Source organism: Bubalus bubalis, chromosome 1, assembly GCF_019923935.1.
Source record: "Bubalus bubalis isolate 160015118507 breed Murrah chromosome 1, NDDB_SH_1, whole genome shotgun sequence".
Taxonomy (NCBI): Eukaryota; Metazoa; Chordata; class Mammalia; order Artiodactyla; family Bovidae; genus Bubalus; species Bubalus bubalis.
This window is the reverse complement of record NC_059157.1, coordinates 101,340,661-101,365,848: the sequence shown is the minus strand read 5'-3', so window position 1 is coordinate 101,365,848 and position 25,188 is coordinate 101,340,661. Positions and strand designations below refer to the sequence as shown.

At 35.8% G+C, this 25,188-nt stretch overlaps 1 protein-coding gene across 2 annotated transcripts in view; it reads right to left on the bottom strand.

Annotated features, from left to right (window-relative positions):
- NECTIN3 (nectin cell adhesion molecule 3) overlaps window positions 1-25,188 on the bottom strand; it is a 148,754-nt gene that overhangs the window by 95,344 nt on the left and 28,222 nt on the right. For both annotated transcript variants that reach the window (XM_006073960.4, XM_044941671.1), the window contains exon 2: window positions 7,473-7,814. In XM_006073960.4, coding sequence (XP_006074022.1) covers window positions 7,473-7,814 — 342 coding nt within the window. The remainder of the gene's footprint in view (window positions 1-7,472; window positions 7,815-25,188) is intronic.

The following is a 25,188-nucleotide window of genomic DNA, read 5'->3' as shown; positions in this document are numbered from 1 at the left end:
ATTTCCATTAGGAGATTCAAGGTACTATTATTCTGAAATGAAAAATAAAAAAGCAGTTTTAATATATAATGCTTCAAGCTGTGGCAAAAATGTTTATATTTAAATTACAACTGTTAAAATATACAGCATTAAGTTATGCTTACTGAAATGTACATGCTACCTCCCTTTATCTGATAGAAGAAAGATCCTCAGCAGAAGTAACCTTAGTGTTAGACCCTTTTAATCTACCCTCCACATACATGCTAGCAATCTCTTCAGATTTTCCAGTAAATTTCATATGCTCCTTTCTGTACTCACTTCATGTGTTCTTTGGCTCCAGCCTATAGTTTACTGTGTCCATTAAGTTTTTAACCTAAAAGACTTTTTTCATTTCCAAAATTTTTAATTGGGTCATTTTTAAAATATATTTTTGTCTCAATTTTCTGTTCCTGAGGTTTATTCATGTAGGATCATTTAGCCTTCAATTATTATTTTGCAATTCTTTGTTTTACTTTTAGATCATTTAGATTTGCATACAATTGTATCAATTATTAGTCTTAACTACTGTATGGTTCATTTACTGTTGAATATTGGTGCTGCTTCCTCTTTGGAAAAAAACAATTTTGTAAGAAACATTTTCACTCATGTATCTTGGTATATTTTTAAAAATGTTTCTCTAGTTTTTCTCTTGCTTCTATGTTTATTTCCAACTTTACCAAGTAAGGCCAAAAAGCTTTCCAAAGTACCAATTTACTCTCAGTCTTAGCACTCTGATTGGTCCCAACATACCCACTACAGTTGATACTGTCAGACTTTTCAGCGTCTGACAATCTTGTAAGTATATAACAGCATATAATAGAGACCCTGTTTTTAATTTCTCAGATTATAAATGACACTAAGAATCTTGTCTTGTTCATGAGCCATTTGGGATTTTTCTGAAAAAACCTATTAAAGTCCTTTTTTTTTTTTTTTTTTTACTGACTGGGGAGAGTCCATTTCTGATTATATGTGCAATATCTTCTACCATTTAGGGCTTCTCTCTTTATAGTGTGTTTTGATGAGCAGAAGTTTTTAATTCAAATGTATAAAATTCATCAGTTAACTGTTTTTTATATACAGGCACACCTCACTCCATTGTGTTTCACAGATATTGCATTATTCACAAATTGAAGACTTCTGGTAACCCTGTATTGAGCAAATCTATTAGCATCATTTTTCCAACAGCATTTTCTCACTTCCTATCTCTTTGTCATATTTTGGTAATTCTCACAATATTTCAAGCTTTTTCATTATTATTATATTTGTTATGATGATCTGTAATCTTGGATGTTACTACTGTAAAAAGATTAAAACTGGCTGAAGACTCAGATGATGGTAAGTATTTTTTAGCAATACAATGATTTTTTACCTAAATTATATACATTGTTAAGACAATGCTATTGCACACTTAACAGACTACAGTGTAGTAAAAACATAATCTTTATAACACTGTGAAACCAAAAAATTCATGTGACTGTTTTACTGTGATATTTACTTTATTGGTCTGGAACGGAACCCACGTTATCTCCAAGATATGCTTGTACTAAGAATTACCTCTGTACTTCGAGGACAAATTACTATGTGAGATAAATATATATATAAATACTTATATACACACACACATAAACATTATATATACATATACATTATATATATACATAGACATTATACACATATACACACATACATACATATATGGGCTTTGCTGGTGGCTCAGATGGTAAAAAATCTGCCTGCAATGAAGACCTGGGTTCAGTCTCTGGATGGAGAAGAGTCCCTGGAGAAGGGAATTCTCCAGGTTTCTTGCCTGGAGAATCTCACGGACAGAGGAGCCTGACAGGCTATATATATATAGTCCATGCAGGCACAGAGATGGACACAACTGACAGTTTCTTGTTCTCTGCAGAAATTCAATAGATTGACCTATCCCTTCAAATGGTAAGCACGGTTTAATAGTCTATGTCAGATAATTCCAACACCTTACACAGGTCTTTTTCTCTTCTTGTTTGTGCTGGGTGCTTCTGGGGTCTTCTTTACTTATATGCCTGGTCATTCAAGCAGATCATATGCTTGAATTTGAATAATTAAGGTAGAAATAATTTGAGGCTTAGAATATAGTACCTTTCTTCCAGAAAGGATCTTTCTTTTCTTCTGCTAAGCTAGCTTCTAAGAACACTATCCAGCCCAGGATCTCAATTTCAGATTACTCAAGTGATATAAACCAAGCCTCAAAGTCTGTAATAAGGCTAGTTTACTGTGGGTGAACTACTCTTCTGAAAATGTTAAGTCGTTGGGTACCAGGAGAATATAAGAAAAGTTATTAGATATCCCATCTTGAGCAGACATACACTTAGATTTGTCTCTCTCACTTCTCAAGGCTCTCAAAATCTTAGTTCATCATCTTAGGTATCTCTTCTGAATTGCTGAATGTCCCCAAGGTTGAATACAGATTTCAGCTTTCAGAGCTAGGTTTATTTCTATGTTTCTACTTTTTCTTAGATTTTAGTGTATATTCCTTACTATATTATTATTTCTTTGAAGTTTTCAGTGGTTTTTAATGTTTCACTTGCCCATCCCCCAACCATGGCAGAGTCAGTGTGAATAACCTGTGCCATCAATAGAGGTTTTTATCTTTGAGGAAATATAAAAATTATTTTAAAGTTAATTTTAAATTATATTATTTGTTTCTTCTGAAGGGACTCAAACCCCTGGTTGTAGACTACAATGGCTTTCTAAAGTTATTTTTCTCGTATTTCCCAACGTTTTAGTTAGCTTCTCTGCACTTCGTCCCAGGAGGTTTCGCTGTCACTCCCTCTCCTACCCAGTGCCCTCTATACTCTGATTTGTAGGAATACGACGTTTTCCCAGCCCTGTATTAACATCAGGATTGTTAAGACCACTTCTTTCTGCTGGTTCTTTCCCCCATCTCCAAAGTGTCTTCCACATGTACACAGCAAGTTCTAAACCAAAGACTTCAGAGCGCCCTTCTGTAGGTCTCTAAAGCACACACATTCTTTCTCTCAGATACTCCCTTTCTACTTTCTGCTCCACAAATTCTAAACATCTGTCCAATCCATCTCTTAAGCTCAGTGAGACCAGCATTCTTTACTTGAAGCCCTTGTCACTGAGTTGCCACTGGAGACTGACTAAAGAGGAGGTTGGAGCAACTGCATAATTTTTGCCTATCTTTCTTCTTTCAGGGATCATAATCCCATCATGCCTATTGCCCAATGACTAAAAACTAGTTGGTTAGTTTTCTTGTTAGAGAGAGAAAGGGTAAATCCAATCCCTGTTACTCCATTATGTCTGGCAGTAGAAGTCTTTTTTTTTTTTAATTACAAAAGTATTACTAAAAATTGGAAAAAAAAAAAAACAAAGAAAAATATCCACAACTATAATATACTAATATAGTCATTATCATATACTTCCACTTCTTTCTCTTTATTTTTGTTTCCAGTGTCTATATAGATGTAATCATGGCATTCCTACAGTTTTGTGGCTCATTTTATTTTCAAGCAGCAATACTTCTCTTAACTACAATTTTAATCACTATATAATATCTCATATATCAAGAAGAAGCAATCAATTATACAATAACTCTTCTCCTATGGGACATTTGTTGTTCAATTTTCTTAAAAGTGTTTTGCTATATTACATTCCCTTAATTCAGGTCTATTATTATCACTCTTTTGAAACTCTAATGTCACTAACTCTGCCTAATCTACACATTCAATGCTTTTCTTTGTCTATTTTCTTTGACTGACTTGGTAGAAATCTGATACTTAGAACAGTTCTTCCCAATCAGTTCCAAAAGAATTAAGTTCTAATGCCTTCAGGTATCTGCTCTAAGTAATAGATTAACTTCTGAGATATGCATTTAGAATGATAGTAGCTTTGTGCCAACCATGCATGCTAGGTCGCTTCAGTCATGTCCAACTGTGACACTAAGGACTGTAGCCCACCGGGCTCCTCTATCCATGGGATTCTTCAGGCAAGAATACTGGAGTGGGTTGTCATGCCCTCCTTCATGGGATCTTTCTAGCCCAGGAATTGAACCTGCATCTCTCATGTCTGCTGCATTGGCAGGTGGGCTCTTTACTGCCAGCGCCACCTGAGAAGTTGTATGTGCCAACCACAGGAGCGCTGAAAAAAATGGGTCACTGAAATCATTTCTGTAGGGCTTGATTCTCACTGTGGGAAAAATGTGCTAGAGCAATCTTAAAAACTTTATCTTCTCTTGATATAAATAATATTACTTTAACAGTTTTTTGCAAAGCTATGTTTTTGAACTGTTCATCTCTATTTCTTCTAATCCCTGCCCTAATAAAACTTCCGTTACTTCCTGTATGTCTCTTAAAAACTTTTATCTGATAAACATTACTACCTGAATGATCCCTAATTTTATTCACTTTTGATACAAAATGTGGTATCATTTGTCTATGTATCCTCCAACTCAGTAAGCCAAAGGTTGAATTCATCATCTCATCCTCCCAATCCCCAACTTGATTTTCATTCAGACATGCCAATTTAAATTAATGGCAACATAATTTACTCAACCACTAAGGCTCAAAACCTGTTACTGTTCAAACCTTCTTGGTTTCTTATATATAGTCAGTTACAATGTTCTGTTAGTTTCTCCTTCCTAATAGCTCCCTTCTTCACTCAAGTGGCATAAATTAGAAAATTAACGTCAAGCTTTCATGGCCTCCTATCTGAGGCATTATGATTTCAGGACTCTTCATTGTAATCCATCAAAAACACCTGACTGATCTTCCTAAATGACAACTTTCATCACATTACTTACAAATCAAGTCTATGAGTTAGACACTCCTCTAAGCAAGGTGAGAAGATGGTCAAAGTAGTGTTTTTCAAACTTTACCTACTGTGCATAAAAATTACTTGGGGATCTTGCTATAATAGATTTATCATTCAACAAGTCTGGGGAAGATCTGAATTCTGTATTTCTAACAATCTCCCAAGTGATACCACTGCTGCTGGCTCATGAACCACACTTTAAACAACAAGAATCTGGGACTTCCCTGGCGGTACAGTGGTTATAGCTATGCACTTTTCACTAAAGGCATGGGTTCAATTCCTGGTCAGAGAACTAAGATCCCATGTGTCACGTGGTACAGTCAAAAATAATAAAAAATAAAATAAATAAACAGAAAGAACTTGAGAATAAGAGAAGGGAGAAATACAACATGCTCAGTTTGCATTTCAAGTAATATAAGGCTCAAATTCCCAATCTTGATATTTGAGTTACTTTAAAGTGGTCCTACTCTACATTTCTAGCCTTTAATTCTTGACTTTATATAAATCCTTTGAACAATCAACAGATTATTCAGTGGTCCCTCAGAGGACACTTGGCAATGTTGGGAGACATTCTAACTTGGCACAACTTCTAAGGAACTGCTACTAGTATCTAGTGGGTAGATGGCATGAAGGCTGCTGAACAGTCTATAATGGACAGGACAGTTTACCACAGCAAAAATTTCCAGGCCCAAACTTCAACAATGCCATGGTGAAGAAACTCTGCCCTAATATATGTTGTTTTCTGCTTCCTTGCATTGGCTCACTTATTCCCCCTCTGTATGTTTACATCATTCAAGGACTGGCTCAACTATTTTTCAACAAAACATTTCTGAACTAGAGTTAACTTAGCTATTTCCATACTCTACCTAAATAACACTTAGTGTATTACTGCTATACACCAGAAACTCTTATAAGCTTTACGGATACAAAGTCAAATTTTAAAGTGCACAGTTGCAGTCCACCACAGGTTTATAGTGAAAAAGACATATAAGTGCTAAATTAACTGCTGCAACAAAGATAAGCTCAAGAAACAATGGCAAAAGAGCAAAATAAAATCCCCATCAAACAGCAGAGGGCTAGATATTTTTAAAATGGCTACCAAAAGGATGTAGTTTGATGAGTAACAGTTAAACAGAAGAAATGTAGGAATAAAAAGACAGGAGGGGAAAGGTGGCAATCTCTTGAGAAGAGAGGCATAACAAAAAATACATATAAAAACATAAGTGTTAACATACCACAAATAGTTCATTATGATTATGAAATTTGGGCTGTTGGGAGAAGTAGAGCAAGGAATGGATAGATGAAATTAGAGAAGCAGACACAGGTAAAATCATGACTGGTCTTATACTTTAAATAATCCTGAGTTTTAAACCATTGAATGTTTATTAATTTAGGAAGGATTACTAAAATTTAAAGTAAAAAATCTTATTCTTATGAGTTCTCTCTTCTACATACAAACTATCTTTTTTTCTTGACACTTATTTTTTTTTAATTTTTTACCCCAATGGTTTGCACTTGACTTTTTAGATATTAATACCTTGTCTTCCAATTAAAACTGTTCTCAAAAGCATCAATTTTGTAAACCTAAGTTATATTTTCCCCACAGCCCTTAGGATAGGGTCTTAAACACAAAGTCTTCAAATATTTAATTTTATTTCCATTTTTAAATAGTTTTTCTCAACATGAAAAAATATATAACAAATTTGGACAAAATTTCTTTCCTGAACTTCAGAGATCCTGAAATCACACCATTAAATATTAGAGGCTGTGTAACTGTTTGGTTCTCTTGAAGCAGACAGTGAGATCAAGTGAGGAGTGCAACAAGTTTATAAAGGAATAACATCTTGGAGAAAAGAGAAGGAGGATTGAGTAGGGAAAGCTATTAGCAGACCTAACAAAACCCCTGACAGGCAAACAGGTGGATTCAGAGCAAAGACCATCCATTAAAGGCTTTCCACTTTAGGTGGAAATGGCCAAGGTTGCTAGTAGTCCTTGGTCCTCATACTAGTATTCTGTGAGTACTCACCAGCTATTCTAGATTGGTTTACCTTTCACTGCAGGTGGCTACCTTAATGCTAATAAGCTCTTTCTAAAGTTCAGCATACATTTTAACAGTTATCACATAGTAAAAGGCAGAAGATCCTTCAATGGAGGCAACAGCCCATGATTCAAATAGCTATGCGAATCCACAACAGCAGAAATAAAAATGATTTGAAAAACAAACATAAGACATCAATGGCTCTAAGACCACAGTCATTAAAAAAAATGGAAAAGCTTAAAGATGATAATTTAATTAAAGGTTGAAGTTTGAGGGGAAATAAATATCAAAGAATATTAGCACTTAGTATTATAAATAAAAAACATTAGCACTTAGCATTGTAAATAAAAAACAATCTTTCCTGAACAAAGTAAAATAGCTATGAACTACACAGCATTATACAGACAGGTAGATAGGGACAAGATTTTGTTTAAACAGAGTCTAGAATCAGAGTTTTATGACAGAAATTGAAAAATCATATTTGAATTCTTTCATTTAAAATTTACATTTATATGTAATTTCAATCATTTTAAGTTTTTGAAAATATTTTTACTATAATCCTCACCACTATCACCAAAATACACAATTCAAGTACACGTACCTAATACAGTTACAGTTGTAGAGGACTCAGCATTTCCAAGGGGGAATGTAACAGCTTTGCATATGTATTTTCCAGAATCAGAGAATCCTATGTTATGTAGAGTAATTGTTGCATCATTAATTGAATAGTTTTTAAACAAGACTCTTCCCTGATATTCTCCTTGAACAGAGAATCCATGTTGAGGATGATGAACTGCAACAGTCTGTGAACTTTTGCCATGTATCTTCTCCCATGAAATTTGTGTTATAGTTTCATTTACTTCAATTAAACACTTCAACGAAACATTCTTTCCCCATACTGCTGTGACATGTGGCTCCACAATAATTGGTCCAGCTAAGGCACCTAAGGAAAATAGAAAAGCATAGTTCTTAAAAATGAATCTAAGTTATGCTAACATATGATCAAATTCCCTCCCTTCTTGTTTTCTACACACACACACAGACACTAATGACTGAGTAAACAGGAAGAACTGAAAAGAGTTAGATGTTTCCAGGGCTGGATTTAAGACCCAAAGAAAGATTCTTAAATGAATCAAATAATCACCTATATGTGTTGCAGTGGATAAAGCACTACACTGGGCCAACAGTAAGCTTAAAAGGAGGTCCTTCCCCAGTCAAGCCACTAGGTAAGGTCCCAGCCCTAGCTGACACCCTGACTGTAGCCTAGTGAGAGACTCTGAAAGAACTCAGCTGAGTCATGCTTGGATTCCTGACCCAAAGAAACTGACATATAATAAAAGTATGCTGTTTTAAAACTACCAAACTTTAGGATATTTTGTTACTCAGTGACAGATAACCAAATCCTAAAAGTATCTTCCTTTGGAGGGTTTCTCTACCAAAAATCTGTATAAAACACATTGGTAAAGACAGATCAACTGCCAGAAAACATATATCAAAAAAACAAACAAACAAACATATAAACGTTAAATCAAAATTTTCTATCTCATAGATGAAGAAAACATAAAAACAAAAGTTAAAATCATCTAACTTCACCCTTATGATACTGATTCCTTCCTAAAAGCAATGGGCCAAATATAAATCATTTTATGAAACATGGATTAATGCTCATTAATACTAAATTCAAGCAAGACACTCTTCACTAACAAGTATATTAGAACATTTATATCAAATACATTGGGGGTATCATTTAAAAGATGATTAAGAAAAATGTTTAAACATGTTCAAACAGCTCTAAACAACAATAAAAACTTAATACAATATTATTTCCATGAACTTTTTTTTGAAGAAAAAAAAAAAACCTTAAATGAATACATTAAATAGATAAGAGAGTTAACTTTTTATCCAAGAGATGACTGAGGATATTACAGAAAAGGACTGACAATTCACACTGATCATACTTAACAGCTATGGAAGAAAGGTTGTCTTTTTTTTAACCACTCCACCAAAAAAAAAAAAATCAAGTCCAAAAAATGTACTTTCAACCATATGATAATTACAAAGCTTTTAAAATTTAATGTAATTAGTATAAAACATGAAAATATTCAAATGTATTTTAGCAAGATATCATAAGCCTAATACTAAACCTGAAGATACACAAATGAAAAAGCAATTTATAAATATTAAAAATTTTATATATTATAAAATAACATATAGCTCTGTATTTAAAGAAAAAGACACAATGACTAAGTAGGATATTAAAAAATGTAAGGATTTTTTAGACTATTCATCACATTGAAAGGTCACATGGCTTTCTCATTGGAAGCCAAAAGGATATTTAATAGAATTTAATGTTCATTATCTGGATTTTTAAAAAGTTAACAATTGAAAAAAGAATTCTTAATAATACATTCTTCTAAATCAATGGACATCACAATGCTAAAATTAAAGGGGGGGCATGTTATTAAGGAACGATGAAGATAAGATGGTACACTATCATCATTCAACTTAGAATGGAAATTCTCATGCAATGAGACAAGAAAAGGAAACAGGGATGAATAAAAAAAGAACACACAAAATTATTATCTTGAAAATCTATTACTAGAAAAACTGAAGAAGGCCAAGGAAACCACTATTAGAACAAATAACATAGCTGCTTATAAAGAATGCAAACTGTATACAAAATATATATTCAACATGTTATAATATGTGATAATCTTTACAAATTTACTGTAGAAAAAAACAGTATCAGTAAAAACATTAATATTTAAACTACTTAAATAATGTTGTAAAGAACCTGCAGACCTGAGCAACTGACCTGCATAATTGGAAGACATGTCATAATCATGAGAAGGAAAATATAATGCTACATAGATGGCAAATCTCCCCATATTAGCACACAAATTCAATGTAACTGCAATGAAAACCATGACAAACATACACACAACTGCACAGTAAGGAGGGTGTTGATACTAAAGTAAAAATAATAAAAAGCTTAGTATCTTAAAGCAACTTAAAATATATAAACAGATCAACATATATAATGGCATATGGTATGTAATATGTTCTATGAGTGTAAATAATGAATTAGTGAAGATATGATGAAAAGACAAGAGCTAAATATTTGGAAACAGAGATCCCTGCTTTACATTAAACACACATACACACACAAAACCAGATGGAATGAAGATCTAAATGCAAAAAAATTAATCACATATGCCATATATACTGACAATAATTTTTTGTATGTTCTGGAAGATAAACATTAGTTACTGTAAGGAGTGAAATTACTAAAGATTAAAGAAATAACTTAGTTGTCACTTTGTGTTCTTCTTTGATGTCAGAATCACTTACAATAAGTAATGTTCATAATAAAAGCAAATAAACATATTCATCCTCCTCAGGTAGAGATACAGAAGGCATAGGATAAAGAAGTATTATGGAATGAATGTTTGTGTCCCTCCAAAATATATATATTGAATACTAACTGAAGGCGGGGCCTCTTGGGATAATGACATTTGTATGAGGGCAGGCCCACATGCTGGCATTAGTGTCCTCATTTAAAAAGAGGAAGAGAGAAAAGAGCTCTCTCTTCCTGTCTACCCTGACAAAGCAAGAAGGTGGCTGTCTACAAGTCAGGAAAGGGTCTTCAACAGGAACTGAATCTGCTTACACCTTGATCTTGGATTTATCAAACTCTAGAACTTTGAGAAATAAATGTCAGATATTTAAGTCAACCAGTCTATAGTGTTTTTTATAGCAGGCTCACCTGACAAAGACATCAAAATAAACTGGAAAGGATAGCGCTAAGGATATCTCCTTACAACCATAAGAATAATGGCTTATGGGGTAGCAGTGTTCACACAGAATAGAATTTAAAACAAATTCTACAACAAACGACAAAGAGGATATCATATAATGATAAAAGAGTCAATCCAAGAAGCAGATATAACATTTGTAAACATATATGCACCTAAGAGAGATCTCTTCAAGAAAATTAGAGATACCAAGGGAATATTTCATGCAAAGATGGGCTCGATAAAGGACAGAAATGGTATGGACCCTACAGAAGCAGAAGATATTAAGAAGAGGTGGCAAGAATACACAGAAAAACTGCACAAAAAAGATCTTCATGACCCAGATAATCACAAAGGTGTGATCACTCACACTCACCTACAGCCAGACATCCTGGAATGTGAAGTCAGGTGGGCCTTAGGAAGCATCACTACGAACAAAGCTAGTGGAGGTGATGGAATTCCAGTTGAGCTATTTCAAATCTTAAAAGATGATGCTGTGAAAGTGCTGCACTCAATATGCCAGCAAATTTGGAAAACTCAGCAGTGGCCACAGGCCTGGAAAAGGTCAGTTTGCATTCCAGTCCTAAAGAAAGGCAATGCCAGAGAATGCTCAAACTACCACAGAATTGCACTCATCTCACACACTAGTAAAGTAATGCTCAAAATTCTCCAAGCCAGGCTTCAGCAACATGAACTGTGAAATTTCAGATGTTCAAGCTGGTTTTAGAAAAGGCAGAGGAACCAGAGATCAAACTGCCAACATCCACTGGATCATGGAAAAAGCAAGAGAGTTCCAGAAAAACATCTGCTTTATCAACTATGCCAAAGTCTTGGACTGTGTAGATCACAATAAACTGTGGAAAATTCTGAAAGAGATGAGAATACCAGACCACCTGACCTGCCTCTTGAGAAACCTGTATACAGGTCAGGAAGCAACAGTTAGAACTGGACATGGAACAACAGACTGGTTCCAAATAGGAAAAGGAGTATGTGAAGGCTGTATATTGTCACCCTGCTTATTTAACTTATATGCAGAGTGCATCATGAGAAACGCTGGGCTGGAGGAAGCACATGCTGGAATCAAGATTGCTGGGAGAAATATCAATAACCTCAGATATGCAGATGACACCATCCTTATGGCAGCAAGTAAAGAAGAATTAAAAAGCCTCTTGATGAAAGTGAAAGAGAAGAGTGAAAAAGTTGGCTTAAAGCTCAACATTCAGAAAACCAAGATCATGGCATCTGGTCCCATCACTCCATAGGAAATAGATGGGGAAACAGTGGCTGACTTTTATTTTTCTGGGCTCCAAAATCACTGCAGATGGTGATCGCAGCCATGAAATCAAAAGACGCTTGGTCCTTGGAAGGAAAGGTATGACCAACCTAGACAGCATATTAAAAAGCAGAGACACTATTTTGCCAATAAAGGTCCATCTAGTCAAGGCTATGGTTTTTCCAGTAGTCATATATGGATGTGAGAGTTAGACTATAAAGAAAGCTGAGCGCCAAAGAATTGATGTTTTTGAACTGTGGTGTTGGAGAAGACTCTTGAGAGTCCCTTGGACTGCAAGGAGATCCAACCAGTTCATCCTAAAAGAGATCAGTCCTGGGTGTTCACTGGAGGGACTGATGTTGAAGCTGAAACTCCAATACTTTGGCCATCTGACGCAGAGAGCTGACTCATTTGAAAAGACCCTGATGCTGGGAAAGATGAGGGCTGAAGGAGAAGGGGACGGCAGAGGATGAGGTGGTTGGATGGCATCACCAACACAATGGACTCCGGGAGACGGTGATGGACAGGGAGGCCTTGTGTGCTGTGGTTCTTCAGGTTTCAAAGAGTTGGACATGAGTGAGCGACTGAACTGAACTGAATAGATGAGTACCTAAATATATAAAGCAAATAATAATAGACATAAAGGAAAGAATTGACAACAATATGGTAATAGTAGAGGACTATAATGCTCTACTTCTATCAGTGGATAAATCATCCAGACAGAAAACCAATAAGGAAATAGTGGTCTTAAATGACAGACAAGATGGACTTAATAAATATCTACAGAATAGTTATCTCATCCAAAGCAGCAAAATACACATTCTTTTAAAATGCATATGGAACTTTCTGCAGGACAGGTCACATGCTAGGTCACAAAAATATCTTAATAAATTCAACAAATTGAAATTATATCAAGCATCCTTTCTAACCACAATGGTATGAAACCAGAAATTAATTATGGGAATAAAAATGAAAAAATAGAAACGTGGACACTAAACAATATGCTATTAAAAACAAAACAAAAAATGCATCTATGAAGAAATGAAAGAAGAAATTATAAAAGAAATACCTTGAGACAAATGAAAATAGAAACACAACTTTCCCACATCTATGGGACACAATAAAAGCAGTTCCAAGAGGGAAGTTTATAGATATATAAGTCTATCTCAAGAAACAAAAAATCACAAACAACGTAACTTTCCACCTAAAGGAATTAAAAAAGAACAAAGCCCAAAGGTAGTAGAAGGGAAATCATAAAAATCAGAGCACAAATAAGTAAAATAGAGAGCCCTCACACCAAAAAAAACCCACCAATAGAAAGGATCAATGAAACCAAGAGCTGGGTTTCTGAAGAGATAAACAAAATTTATAAACCTTTAGCCACAATCTTCAAGTATAAAAGAGGGCCCAAATAAAGTTAGAAATGAAAGAGAGGTTCATTTCACCACCATCACAGAAGTACAACAAACAATCACAATGCTAGTTAAACGCCAACAAATTGAAACCCTCTCTGAAATGGATAAATTCCTAGATATTATAATCTACTAAGACTGAAGCAGGAACAAATAAATAGAAAATCTGTACAGACTAATTCAGCTCAATTCAGTCGCTCAAGTCATGTCTGACTCTGCGACCCCAGGAACTGCAGCACGCCAGGCTTCCCTATCCATCACCAACTCCTGGAACTTGCTCAAACTCATGTCCATTGAGTCCATGTAATTACTAGTAATTAAACGGAATCCGTAATCCAAAACCTCCAAGAAAACAGAAGTCCAGGGCCAGACAGCTTCACAGGGAAATTCTACCAAACATTTAAAGAAGAGTCAATATCTATCCTTCTTAAACTATTCCAAAAAGAGCAGAGAACATCCTAAAATTCTGCAAGGCCAGCTTTCCCTTGATACCAAAGTCAGAAAAAGACACTACAGAAAAAAGAAAGAAAGAAAACTGCAGGCCAGTATCTCTGATGAACGTAGATGCAAATATTCTCAAACAAAATAAATACCAAGGAATAAACCTACCTAGGGAGACAAAAGAGCTATATACAGAAAACTGTAAGATACTGATGAAAGAAATCAAAGATGACATAAACAGATGGAGACAGTCCATGTTTATGGGTTGGAAGAATCAATATTGCTAAGTAAGTCAGAAAGAGAAAAAGATACTGTATATTAATACATATATATGGAATCCAGAAAGATGGTACTGATGAACCTATTTGCAGGGCAGTAACTGAAATGCAGACATAAAGAACAGACTTACAGACACAGAGTAGGGGGAGGAAGCAGACAGTGGGACGAATGGAGAGAATAACATGGAAACATACACTATCCTATGCAAAACAGATAGCCAATGTGAATTTGCTGTATGAATCAGGAAACTCAAACCCAGGCTCTGTAACAACCTAGAGGGGTGGGATGTGGAGGGAGGTGGGAGGGAGGTTCATGAGGTAGGGGACATATGTATACCTCTGATTCATGTTGATACGTGGCAGAAACCAACACAACACTGTAAAGCAATTATCCTTCAATTAAAAGTAAATACCTTTTAAAAATATATTAGCAAACAATTCAACAATACACAGAAAGGATCACATTATCATGATCAAGAAGTACTCCACAATGGAAGGATGGTCCAATATCTGCACATCAATCAATGTGATACACCACATTAACAAAACAAAGGATAAAAAGCACATGGTCATCTCAATAGACACAAAAAATACATTTGAAAGAATTTAACATCTATTTACAATAAACTCTCGACAAATTTGGTACAGAGCAAACTACCCCAGCATAATAAAGGAGAAAGCAGTGGAACCCCACTCCAGCACTCTTGCCTGGAAAATCCCATGGACAGAGGAGCCTGGTAGGCCACAGTCCTCGGGATCCCTAGGAGTCAGACACGACTGAGCAACTTCACTTTCACTTTTCACTTTCATACATTGGAGAAGGAAATGGCAATCCACTCCCATGTCCTTGCCTGGAGAATCCCAGGGACGGGGGAGCCTGGTGGGCTGCCGTCTATGGGGTCGCACAGAGTCAGACACAACTGAAGCGACTTAGCAGTAGCAGCATGACAAATCCCAGTAATCATGTATGGATGTGAAAGGTGGACCATAAAGAAGGCTGAGTGACAAAGAATTGATGCTTTTGAACTGTGGTGCTAGAGAAGACTCCTGAGAGTTCTTTGGACTGCAAGGAAATCAAACCAGTCAATCCTAAAGGCAATCAACCCTGCATATTCATTGGAAGGCTTCATGCTGAAATAGAAGCTTCACTACTCTGACCATCTGATGCAAAAAGCCAATTCATTAGAAAAAGACCCTGATTCTGGGAAAGACTGAGGGCAGGAGGAGAACGGGGTGACAGAGGACAACATGGTTGGATGACATCACCAACTCAATGGACATGAGTTTGAGCAAACTCCAGGAGATGGTGAAGCCTGGAACACGATGGAGGGAAGCCTGGCATGCTGCAGTCCATGGCGTCGCAAAGAGTCAGACACAACTGACTGAATACAACAATGACAAATCCACAGCTAATATTATACTCAATGGTGAAAAGCTAAAAAGCTTTTCCTTTAAGATCAGATAAAACAAGCATGCCCACTCTTGCCACTTCTCTGTAACAAAATAATGAAAGTTCCAGCCACAGCAATCAGACAAGAAATAAAGGCATTTCATTTGGAAGGGAATAAGTAAAACTGTCATTGTAGATGACATGCTACTACTAAAGTCTTCACCAAAAAAAAAGAGAGAGAAGTAATATGTAGATTCAGTGACATTACAGGCTACAAAATGAATATACAAAAGTGTGGATTTCAGACTTCCCAGCAGTCGAGTGGTTAAGACTCCAAACTTCCTCTGCAGGATGCATGGGTTCAATTCCTGGTCAGGGAAATATGATCCCACGTGCCATATGCATGGCCAAACAAAACAAAACCTGGCGGATTTCTATAAACAGTGGCAAACCATCAGAAATAGAAATAAGAAAATTCTATTTACACACAACTGCACTGAAAAAAGTACCTAGGAAAAAATTTAACGAAGGTAAAAGACCTCTATGTTGAAAGCTATACTACACTGATCGAAGAAATGGAAAAAGACACAAATAAATGGAAAGATATCTCATGTTCATGGATTGTTAAAACACCCTTACTACTCAAAGCAATCTATAGGCTCAAAGCAATTTCCATCAAAATTCCAGTGGCACACTTCATAAAACTAGAACAAATAACCTTAAAATTCATATGAAACCACAAAAGACCTCTAACACCCTAAGCAATCTTTAAAAAATTTGGAGGCATCACACTCCTTGCCTTCAGACTATACTACAAAGCTACAATAATCAGAAAAGTATGGTACTGGTATAAAAAATAGACACATGCTCAATGGAACAAAATAGAGTACAGAAACAAATCCATATATATACACTCAAGACAGATTAAAGACCTAAATGTAAGACCTGAAAACTTATAAGACTTCCATAAGAAAGCATAGGCAATACTCTGAAATTACTCTCAGCAATATTTTTTTTGGATCTGTCTCCTCAGGGAAGGGAAACAAAAGGAAAAATAAACAAATGGAGCAAACCACACTTAAAAGCTTTTTCATAGTGAAAGAAATCATCAACAACATGAAAAGACAACCTATTGAATGGAGAAAGATATTTGTAAATGATATGTCCAATAAGGGATTACTACCCAAACTACACAAAGAACTAATGGAACTCAGTATCAAAAGACTAAACAACCCTATTTAAAAAATGGGCAGAAGACCTGGATATGCATTATTCCAAAGAAGAAACAGACGGCCAAGAGGCACGTGCAAAGATACTCAACATCATTATTATCAAATGCAAACACAAACCACAATGAGGTATCATCTCACACCTGTCAGAATGGCTATCGTTCAGAAGACAAAAAAACAAAAGCATTGGTGAGAATGTGCAGAAAAAGGAACCCTTATGCACAGCAGATGGAAAGGTAAATTGGTAGTCACTACAGAAAGCAATATGGAGGTTCCTCAAAATGTAAAAAACAGAGTTACAATATGATCTAGCAATTGCACTCCTGGGTGTTTATCTGAAAAAACAAGAACGCCAATTTAAAAAGATAGATGCATGCCAATATTCAAGTAGTATTAATTTACAATGGCCAAAATAAAGAAACAACCCCTAAAAGATGTAATACAAACATACATACACACACACACACAGAATTTTACTCAGTTATTTAAAAAAATAATAATAAAACTGTGCATTTGTGACAAAATAGATGGACGGACCTGGAGGGTATATTTTGTTTAGTGATATAAGACAGAGAAAGACAAATACTGTACGTTTGTTCTTATATATGAAGCCTAAAAAAATAAATAAAACAGACTCACAGAGAACAAATGAGTGTTTGCCAGATAGGAGAAAGGGGAGGAGAGAGGTGTGATGAGTAGTACAACTGGTGAAGGGGTTTAAGAGGTACAAACTACCAGCTACAAAATAAATAAGTTACAAGGATAAAATGTGCAACACAGGGAATATAATCTATATTGAATAATAACTTTGTATAGAGTATATTTTATAAAAATATCAAATCACTATAGTGTATATCTAAATTAACAAGTCAACTATACTTCAATTTTTAACAAAGAAAAGTTTTTGAAAAAAGAAAGAACCATGGCTTAATGGGGCACCATTACTAAAGAGAATAATACTTGGAAGATAGGAAAAAGAAATCCAGTAAATCGAAAATACATTTAAAATATTTTACAATATTTAAAAGGGGAAAATTACTCTCCACATAATAAAGACAGAAAAACCACCAAGGAAAAAGTTGACAGCTTTGACCACCACCAACAAAACACCTCTCTAATAATCAAAGAGCTGGAGCAGATACTGACCAAATAAAGGGCTATTTTTAATGAGTTCAATTTTACTTGTAAACAAATATTAATGTAACTGTCAGGTTTTTCTTTTCCACTTTAATTTCTAGGAGCTTACAAGTGGTTTTTACTGTCTAATTTTCCTACAGAAACATTCTGAGGATTTTTTGCTTTCTGCAAAAGTAAATCTGGTATAAATTTTTGTTTATTTCAACCCTTAAATCTTTACACAAGGATTTACATTACCCTGTAAGTATTGATAATTTGGCTCTCCCTTAGATCCCATGCGGAGAAGGCAATGGCACCCCACTCCAGTACTCTTGCCTGGAAAATCCCATGGATGGAGGAGCCTGGTAGGCTGCAGTCCATGGGGTTGCTGAGGGTCGGACACGACTGAGCGACTTCACTTTCACTTTTCACTTTAACGCATTGGAGAAGGAAATGGCAACCCACTCCAGTGTTCTTGCCTGGAGAATCCCAGGGATGGGGGAGCCTGGTGGGCTGCCTTCTATGGGGTCGCACAGAGTCGGACACGACTGAAGTGACTTACCAGTAGCAGTAGATCCCATGAGTTTCCAAGGACACATCTCCTTGTTTGTGTTTCAGTTAGCCAAAGTTAGTTCTTGTTGCTTGCAAATAAAAGTGTCTAATACATTTCCAAACCTAGACTAAACCCAAAAGTTAAAAGCCACTTCTGAAGAAGATTTTCCCCATGGAATCTTAAAACCATGGAGAAATAGATTTTCCATTGTGGTTCTTAGACCAAGGTCAATATTAGAATGCTCATTACTTAAGATCTCCCAAACATGGAGCCTACTTCTTCCTTCCACTTTCCCATCTGCAGCTGTGTGTGACTGGAGACCAGAAGAGTACTGGAGAAGCAACTGTTTATTACTAAAGATCTAAATTAACTGAAGTATGTTCCTCATTAATGGTTAAAAGTCTACAATATAAAGAGGCTAAGAACAGCAAAGAATTGAATGTATCCTATCTGGCAAGACCCTAACTTTGTCATATCCTGGCTACTGCACACTCTAGAGGCCAAGGAAAGGCATGATTAAGATACGATGTTGTTTCTGCTCTGTATATCGATTTGATATAAACCAAATAAAAAAGTTCTGTAATTAATTAACTAAACTTATTATCTTTTCAAAGATAAAGAGGATTGCTTTTCCCCTACCTGTGGCTCCCATGAAAACACTACAATCAAGAAAAAAACAACTCTTTGGAATTTTCATGTATATTTGAATACTCATGTGTATTTGAATTCAGTGAGAATTCGAAGTGCCCATAGGATACAAGTAATTAGGAAATATATATATCTATATGAAAAATAAGCTTCTGACAAAAAGAAAATATAATAACACATGGAACTTATATCGATTTTTTAAAAACAAAAAGACTTGAGATTTATAATAGAGATCACATTAAAGTGATTGAAAGGGAAGTATGAATGAAGTGGCAACCATCCAAGAAATGAACCAAGAAGTAAAAGTCATCACAAATCTATCTTTACAGCTATCCTTTTTGATATTTTAATATTATCTTTTACCACATCTCACTTTTCAACCTACAAAAAATGTCATGCATCTTGGATATTTTAGTTCTGGGATCTTCCAAATGTTAGATCTACAAAATAAGTATAAGCAAATATACAAATGAAACATTTATTGATTGTACTGTGTCCAACTATAAACATCTCCAAATATCTCTAAAGTATGGATTCTTTCAGACGTCTCAGAATTTAGAATTGCTTCTTCAAAGCAACAACTGAAATAAGTAGGTATTTTCAAGAGACTTGCAAAATCAGACCATCTAGGTATCCTCAATCATTTCAGCACACTCAACATTTGAGATGGGGACTTCCCTGGAGTTAAGGTTAAGTGGTTAAGAATCCACCCTGCCATGCAGGGGATGTGGGTTCGACCTCTGGTGGGAGAACTAAGATCCCACATGCCATGAGGCAACTAAGCCTATGAGTCACAACTATTACAGAAGTCTGCATACTGCAACTAGAGAAGCCTACACACCAAACAGAAGACCCCACATGCCACAATTAAGACTCAAATATTTTTTAAAAAGCATTTAAATTAAATTTTACACCAATACATTCAATAATTAGTCTGAATTAGCCTGTTTTAAACTGATAAGTGGTTTGACATGTCAACTTCAAAAATGTAAGCAAAATCTTTTTTAACAATAACCCCAAACACTCAGAAATAAGCACAGAATAGTAGAGCCAAGTGACTAACAAAATGTGAGAACTATATTATAAACTGATAACTCAAATACTATTAAAATATAAAAGAATCTCTCTAACTTTGGGATCATAGGAGATCCTATATTCTAAGGAAAAACCTGGATCACATATCAAAAATGGCTGGGAGAATTCAAGACATTAATGTATTAAGTATGTACTTTGTTTGCAGGCACTGTCACTGTTCTAGGTGCTGGGAATAGTACCGAGCAGGTAAGATATCCCTGTCCTTACGGGGTTTACAATCTAACTGGAAAGACATAATTAACAAGAAAATAAATAGATGCCAGATAATAAGAACTATAAAGGAAAATAAAGGAAGGTAAAAGTACAGTTATTACTTTAGGATAGCGCCACAGCTTTCTGATCAGAGTGACAAAAGATCTTTTTAAAATAATATTGGAATAAGTATTTGAAAAAGGTGAAAGAGTGAGAAAAAAGAACCTTGCAGTGTCCCTATGGTGAAGCAAGAGAAAGAAAGGCAGGAAATGAGGCCACAGCAATAGCAGGGGACCAGGCTATACAACTGTATAACTTGGCTTTTATTAATCCTGATAAATTGAAAAACGACTAGAAAAGTTTTCAGCAGAAACATGATATACTCTAATTTACCTTTTAAAGGGACAAGGACCCCAGGTAAGAATACATTTTGTTAAAGGAGAGAGAAGATGGGGTTTGGAGCACCCTAACCAAAATGGTTCACTGATGCAATGGACATGAATTTGGGCAAACTTTGGGAGATGGTGAGGGACAGGGAGGCCTGGTGTGCTGCAGTCCATGGGTTTGCAAAGAGTCGGACATGACTGGGTGACTGAACAACAACAACAACCGAAGTGGTAGTGTTAAGTAGTAGTCAGATTCTGGATATATTGTATTTTGAAAGCAGAGCAAATGGGATTTTTTGGTGATGGACCCAAATATTGGGTCTAAGATAAACAGAGAAGCCAAAATTACTCCCAAGTTATGGCCTGAATAAGTGAAATGATGGAGTTGGCCTTTTACCAAAGTGAGAACAAGCGAGTGTTTTTAAGGATTAGACTGCAGAAGTGCAGCTTTTAAGTTTGTGATACCTATTTCACAATCAAACAGACAAGATTCATAAACAGCTGGATACATAAAAGTATGCTGTTCTGGACAAACTGATGGACTGAAGATGTAAATTCAGAGTAATCAACCTATAAAAGGTATATAAAGTCATGAGACTGGATGAAACCATTACAGAGTATTAACACAAAGACTAAGCACTCATGGTGCATTCAAATATTTAAAGGTCTGGAAGTTGAATAGAACTCAAAAGAGAAGATGGCAAAAGCATGGCCAGGGAAGAAGGAAGAGGACCAAAAAGTATATCCTGCACAATAAGTATAGCAAGTATACAGAAAGAGAGAGCAATCAATTACCCCAAATGCTGTGTAGGCCAAAAATGAGGACTAATAAGTAACCTATGAATTTAGCAACTCTCTTACTGAACGGTGAGGATAAAATAAAAGTCTGATGGGACTAGATTTGTAATACTGAAGAGTATACATACTTCTGAGTCTAGTCAAGGAAGAGTAACAAGATTTACCCTCAGGCTTGAAACAACCATAATGATTCCAGAGAGACAGTAAACATACCAGTGAGCCTGATGATTAGCCTCAGCTCATCACTCAGAGTGAATTCCAGGGCCAACACTAGAGACAGAGAGACCCTACACAGCCAGGCAGTCTGTCTGAGTTCTACCCAACCTAATAGTGAAGATTCTAGCCAGTACAATCAGGCCAGAAAACAAAATAAAAGGTATCTGGATTAGGAAAGAGTAAAACTGTCTTTATTTGCAGAAAATACAATTTTCTATTTATAGAATATCTGATGGAATCTATTAAAAAGCTACTATAACAAGAGTGATTAGCAAAGACAGTACAGTACTTATATAAGATCTAACATCAATACACAAAAATTAACTGTATTTTTATGTATTAGCAATGAAAAACTGGGAAAAAATTTTAAACATTGCTGTTTAGCATTTTTAAAAAAAGATATGCTAAGGAGAAATTTGACAAAAGCTGTAAAACACTGGTACAGTTAAAACTGCAAAATTGAGAAATTAAAGACCTAAATAAAAGGAAAGGCATACTTGTTCAGAGGTTAGAAGATTCAATATTCTTATAACATTAGTTTATCTAAATTGATTTACAGATTCAATATAATCCCAGTCAAAAGCCAATATACCCATTTATGAAAAACTAACAGGCTATTGCTAAAATTAATATAGAAATGCAAACGTAAATTTTTGTGACTCTGCCTCCAGTTCAGTTCAGTTCAGTCGCTCAGTCGTGTCCGACTCTTTGCAACCCCATGAATCGCAGCACGCCAGGCCTCCCTGTCCATCACCAACTCCCGGAGTTCATTCAGACTCATGTCCATCTAGTCAGTGATGCCATCCAGCCATCTCATCCTCTGTCATCCCCTTCTCCTCTTGCCCCCAATCCCTCCCAGCATCAGAGTCTTTTCCAATGAGTCAGCTCTTCGCATGAGGTGGCCAAAGTACTGGAGTTTCAGCTTTAGCATCATTCCTTCCAAAGAAATCCCAGGGCTGATCTCCTTCAGAATGGACTGGTTGGATCTCTTTGAAGTCCAAGTGACTCTCAAGAGTCTTCTCCAACACCACAGTTCAAAAGCATCAATTCTTCGGTGCTCAGCTTACTTCACAGTCCAACTTTCACATCCATACATGACCACTGGAAAAACCATAGCCTTGACTAGACGGACCTTTGTGGGCAAAGTAATGTCTCTGCTTTGAATACGCTATCTAGGTTGGTCATAACTTTCCTTCCAAGGAGTAAGTGTCTTTTAATTTCACTCTGCCTTGGCAACTATTTTCTTAGATATGTAATTAAAAGCACAATCAGCATATTTCATCAAAATTTAAATTTTCTGCTCTTCAGAAGACACTTAAGTCACTTAATGGGAAAATGTCTTCTGCAAATCATATCTGATAAAGGATTTATAGCTGATAAAGAACTTGAATCCAAATATAAAAAGAATACTCAAAACTCCATAAACTTAAAACAAACAGGTCAATAAAAAATGCGCAAAAGATTAGAACAGACACATCACCAAAGAGCATATGAAAAGATGTCCAACATCATCAGGGAAATGCAACTAAGGCCACAATAAGATACCACTACACATTAGAGTAGATATAATCAAGTTGACACCACCAAATGTTGGAGAGAATGTGGAAAAACAAATTCTCCTACACTGCTGGTTGAACTATAAAGTGGGACAACCTCATTGGCAGTTTCTTAAGCATATAAGCACTGTATCATTCACCAATTTTACTCCATTATCTTTACTCAGTAGAAAAAATGGCATGTATCGATACAAAGACTTATACACAAATGTTCATAGCAGCTTCATACTTAACAGTCATAAACTGGAAGCACCCCAAATGTCCAGCAAGAGATGAATGAATAAAGAAATTGAGGAATATCTGTACAATGAAATACTACTCACCAATAAAAAGGAATATTCAAGTAGGAGAGAAGCTTCTTCAATTTGATAAAGAACATTTATCTAAAAAACTTATGGCTAACACGAGAAGCTTCTAGTGAGAAACTAGAAGGTTTCATGATAAGATCAGGAACAAGTCAAGGATGTACCCTTTGCCATCCCTTTTCAACATCATACTGGTCTTCCCTGGTGGCTCGGATGGTTAAAAATCTGCCTGCAATGCAGGAGACCTGGGTTCTATCCCTGGGTCAGGAAGATCCCCTGAGGAAGGGAATGGCAACCCCCTCAGGCATTCTTGCCTAGAGAATTCCACGGACAGAGGAGCCTGGTGGGCTACAGTCCACGGGGTCCCAAAGAGTCAGACACAACTGAGTGACGAACACTTCAACATCACATGATGTAGTAAGAATAAGAAATAAATAATATACTGATTAGAAAGGAAGAAATAAAACATTGACGACAAATGACATGATCATCTATGTAGGAAATCAGAAAGAATCAACAAAAAACTCCTCAAACTAATAAAGCAATTATAGCAAGGCTGTAGGATACACCTGCTTTCCTATATATTAGCAATGAACAAATAGAATTTGAAATGTAAAACACAATATTATTTATATCAGCACCCCCAAAGAAAATATTTAGGTATAAATCTAACAAAATATGTATAAGATCTATTTAAAGAAAACTAAATAAAAATATTTATTCTATGTTTATGGGTAGGAAGAGTCAATATTGTCAAGATGTCACTTCTCATCTTGCTCTATGGATTCAACACAATCCTTGCTCCCAGCAAACTGCTTTATGGATAGTGACAAACTGATTCTAAAATGTCTATGGAAAAACAAGACACAGTATTAATCAACAATACTGAAGAACAAAGTCAGAAGACTGATACCACATGACTTCAAGACTGCCTATAAAGACAGAATAATCAAGACAGTGACACTGGTGAAAGAACAGACAGACTGACAGAACAAAACAGAACCCAGGAATAGATTCATTTTACTAGGTCAATTGATCTTTAAAAGAAACAAAGCAATGTAGTGAAGCAAAGAGTCTTTTCAACAAGTGATCCGGGAACAACTGAACATTCACATGCAAAAATATAAGTCAAGACACAGACTTTACACCCTTCACAAAAATTAACTCAAAATCGATCGCAGGATTTTCCCTTGTGGTCCAGTGGTTAAGAATCTGCCATCCAGTACAGGTGACTCAGGGTTCAATTCCTGATAGGGGAACTAAGATCTAACATGCCTTGCTGCTAAGTCACTTCAGTCGTGTCCGACTCTGTGCGACCCCATGGACTGCAGCCCACCAGGCTCCTCTGTCCATGGGATTTTCCAGGCAAGAGTACTGGAGTGGGGTGCCACTGCCTTCTCCCCCAACATGCCTTAGAGCAAAATAAATTAAAACAAAAGAGCTCTCTGTGGTCCTTAACAATTTTTTAAGAGTAAAAAAATGTTCCAGAACAAACAGTTTGAGAACCACTACTAGAAAAATGTATGATTTCAGACTAGTACCAAGAGCCACTCATACTTACTAATCTTGAATTACAGTGACATCAATCAGTATTCAGTTGCCTAAGTGGATAAATGGAGACAGCAAAGAGTAAAA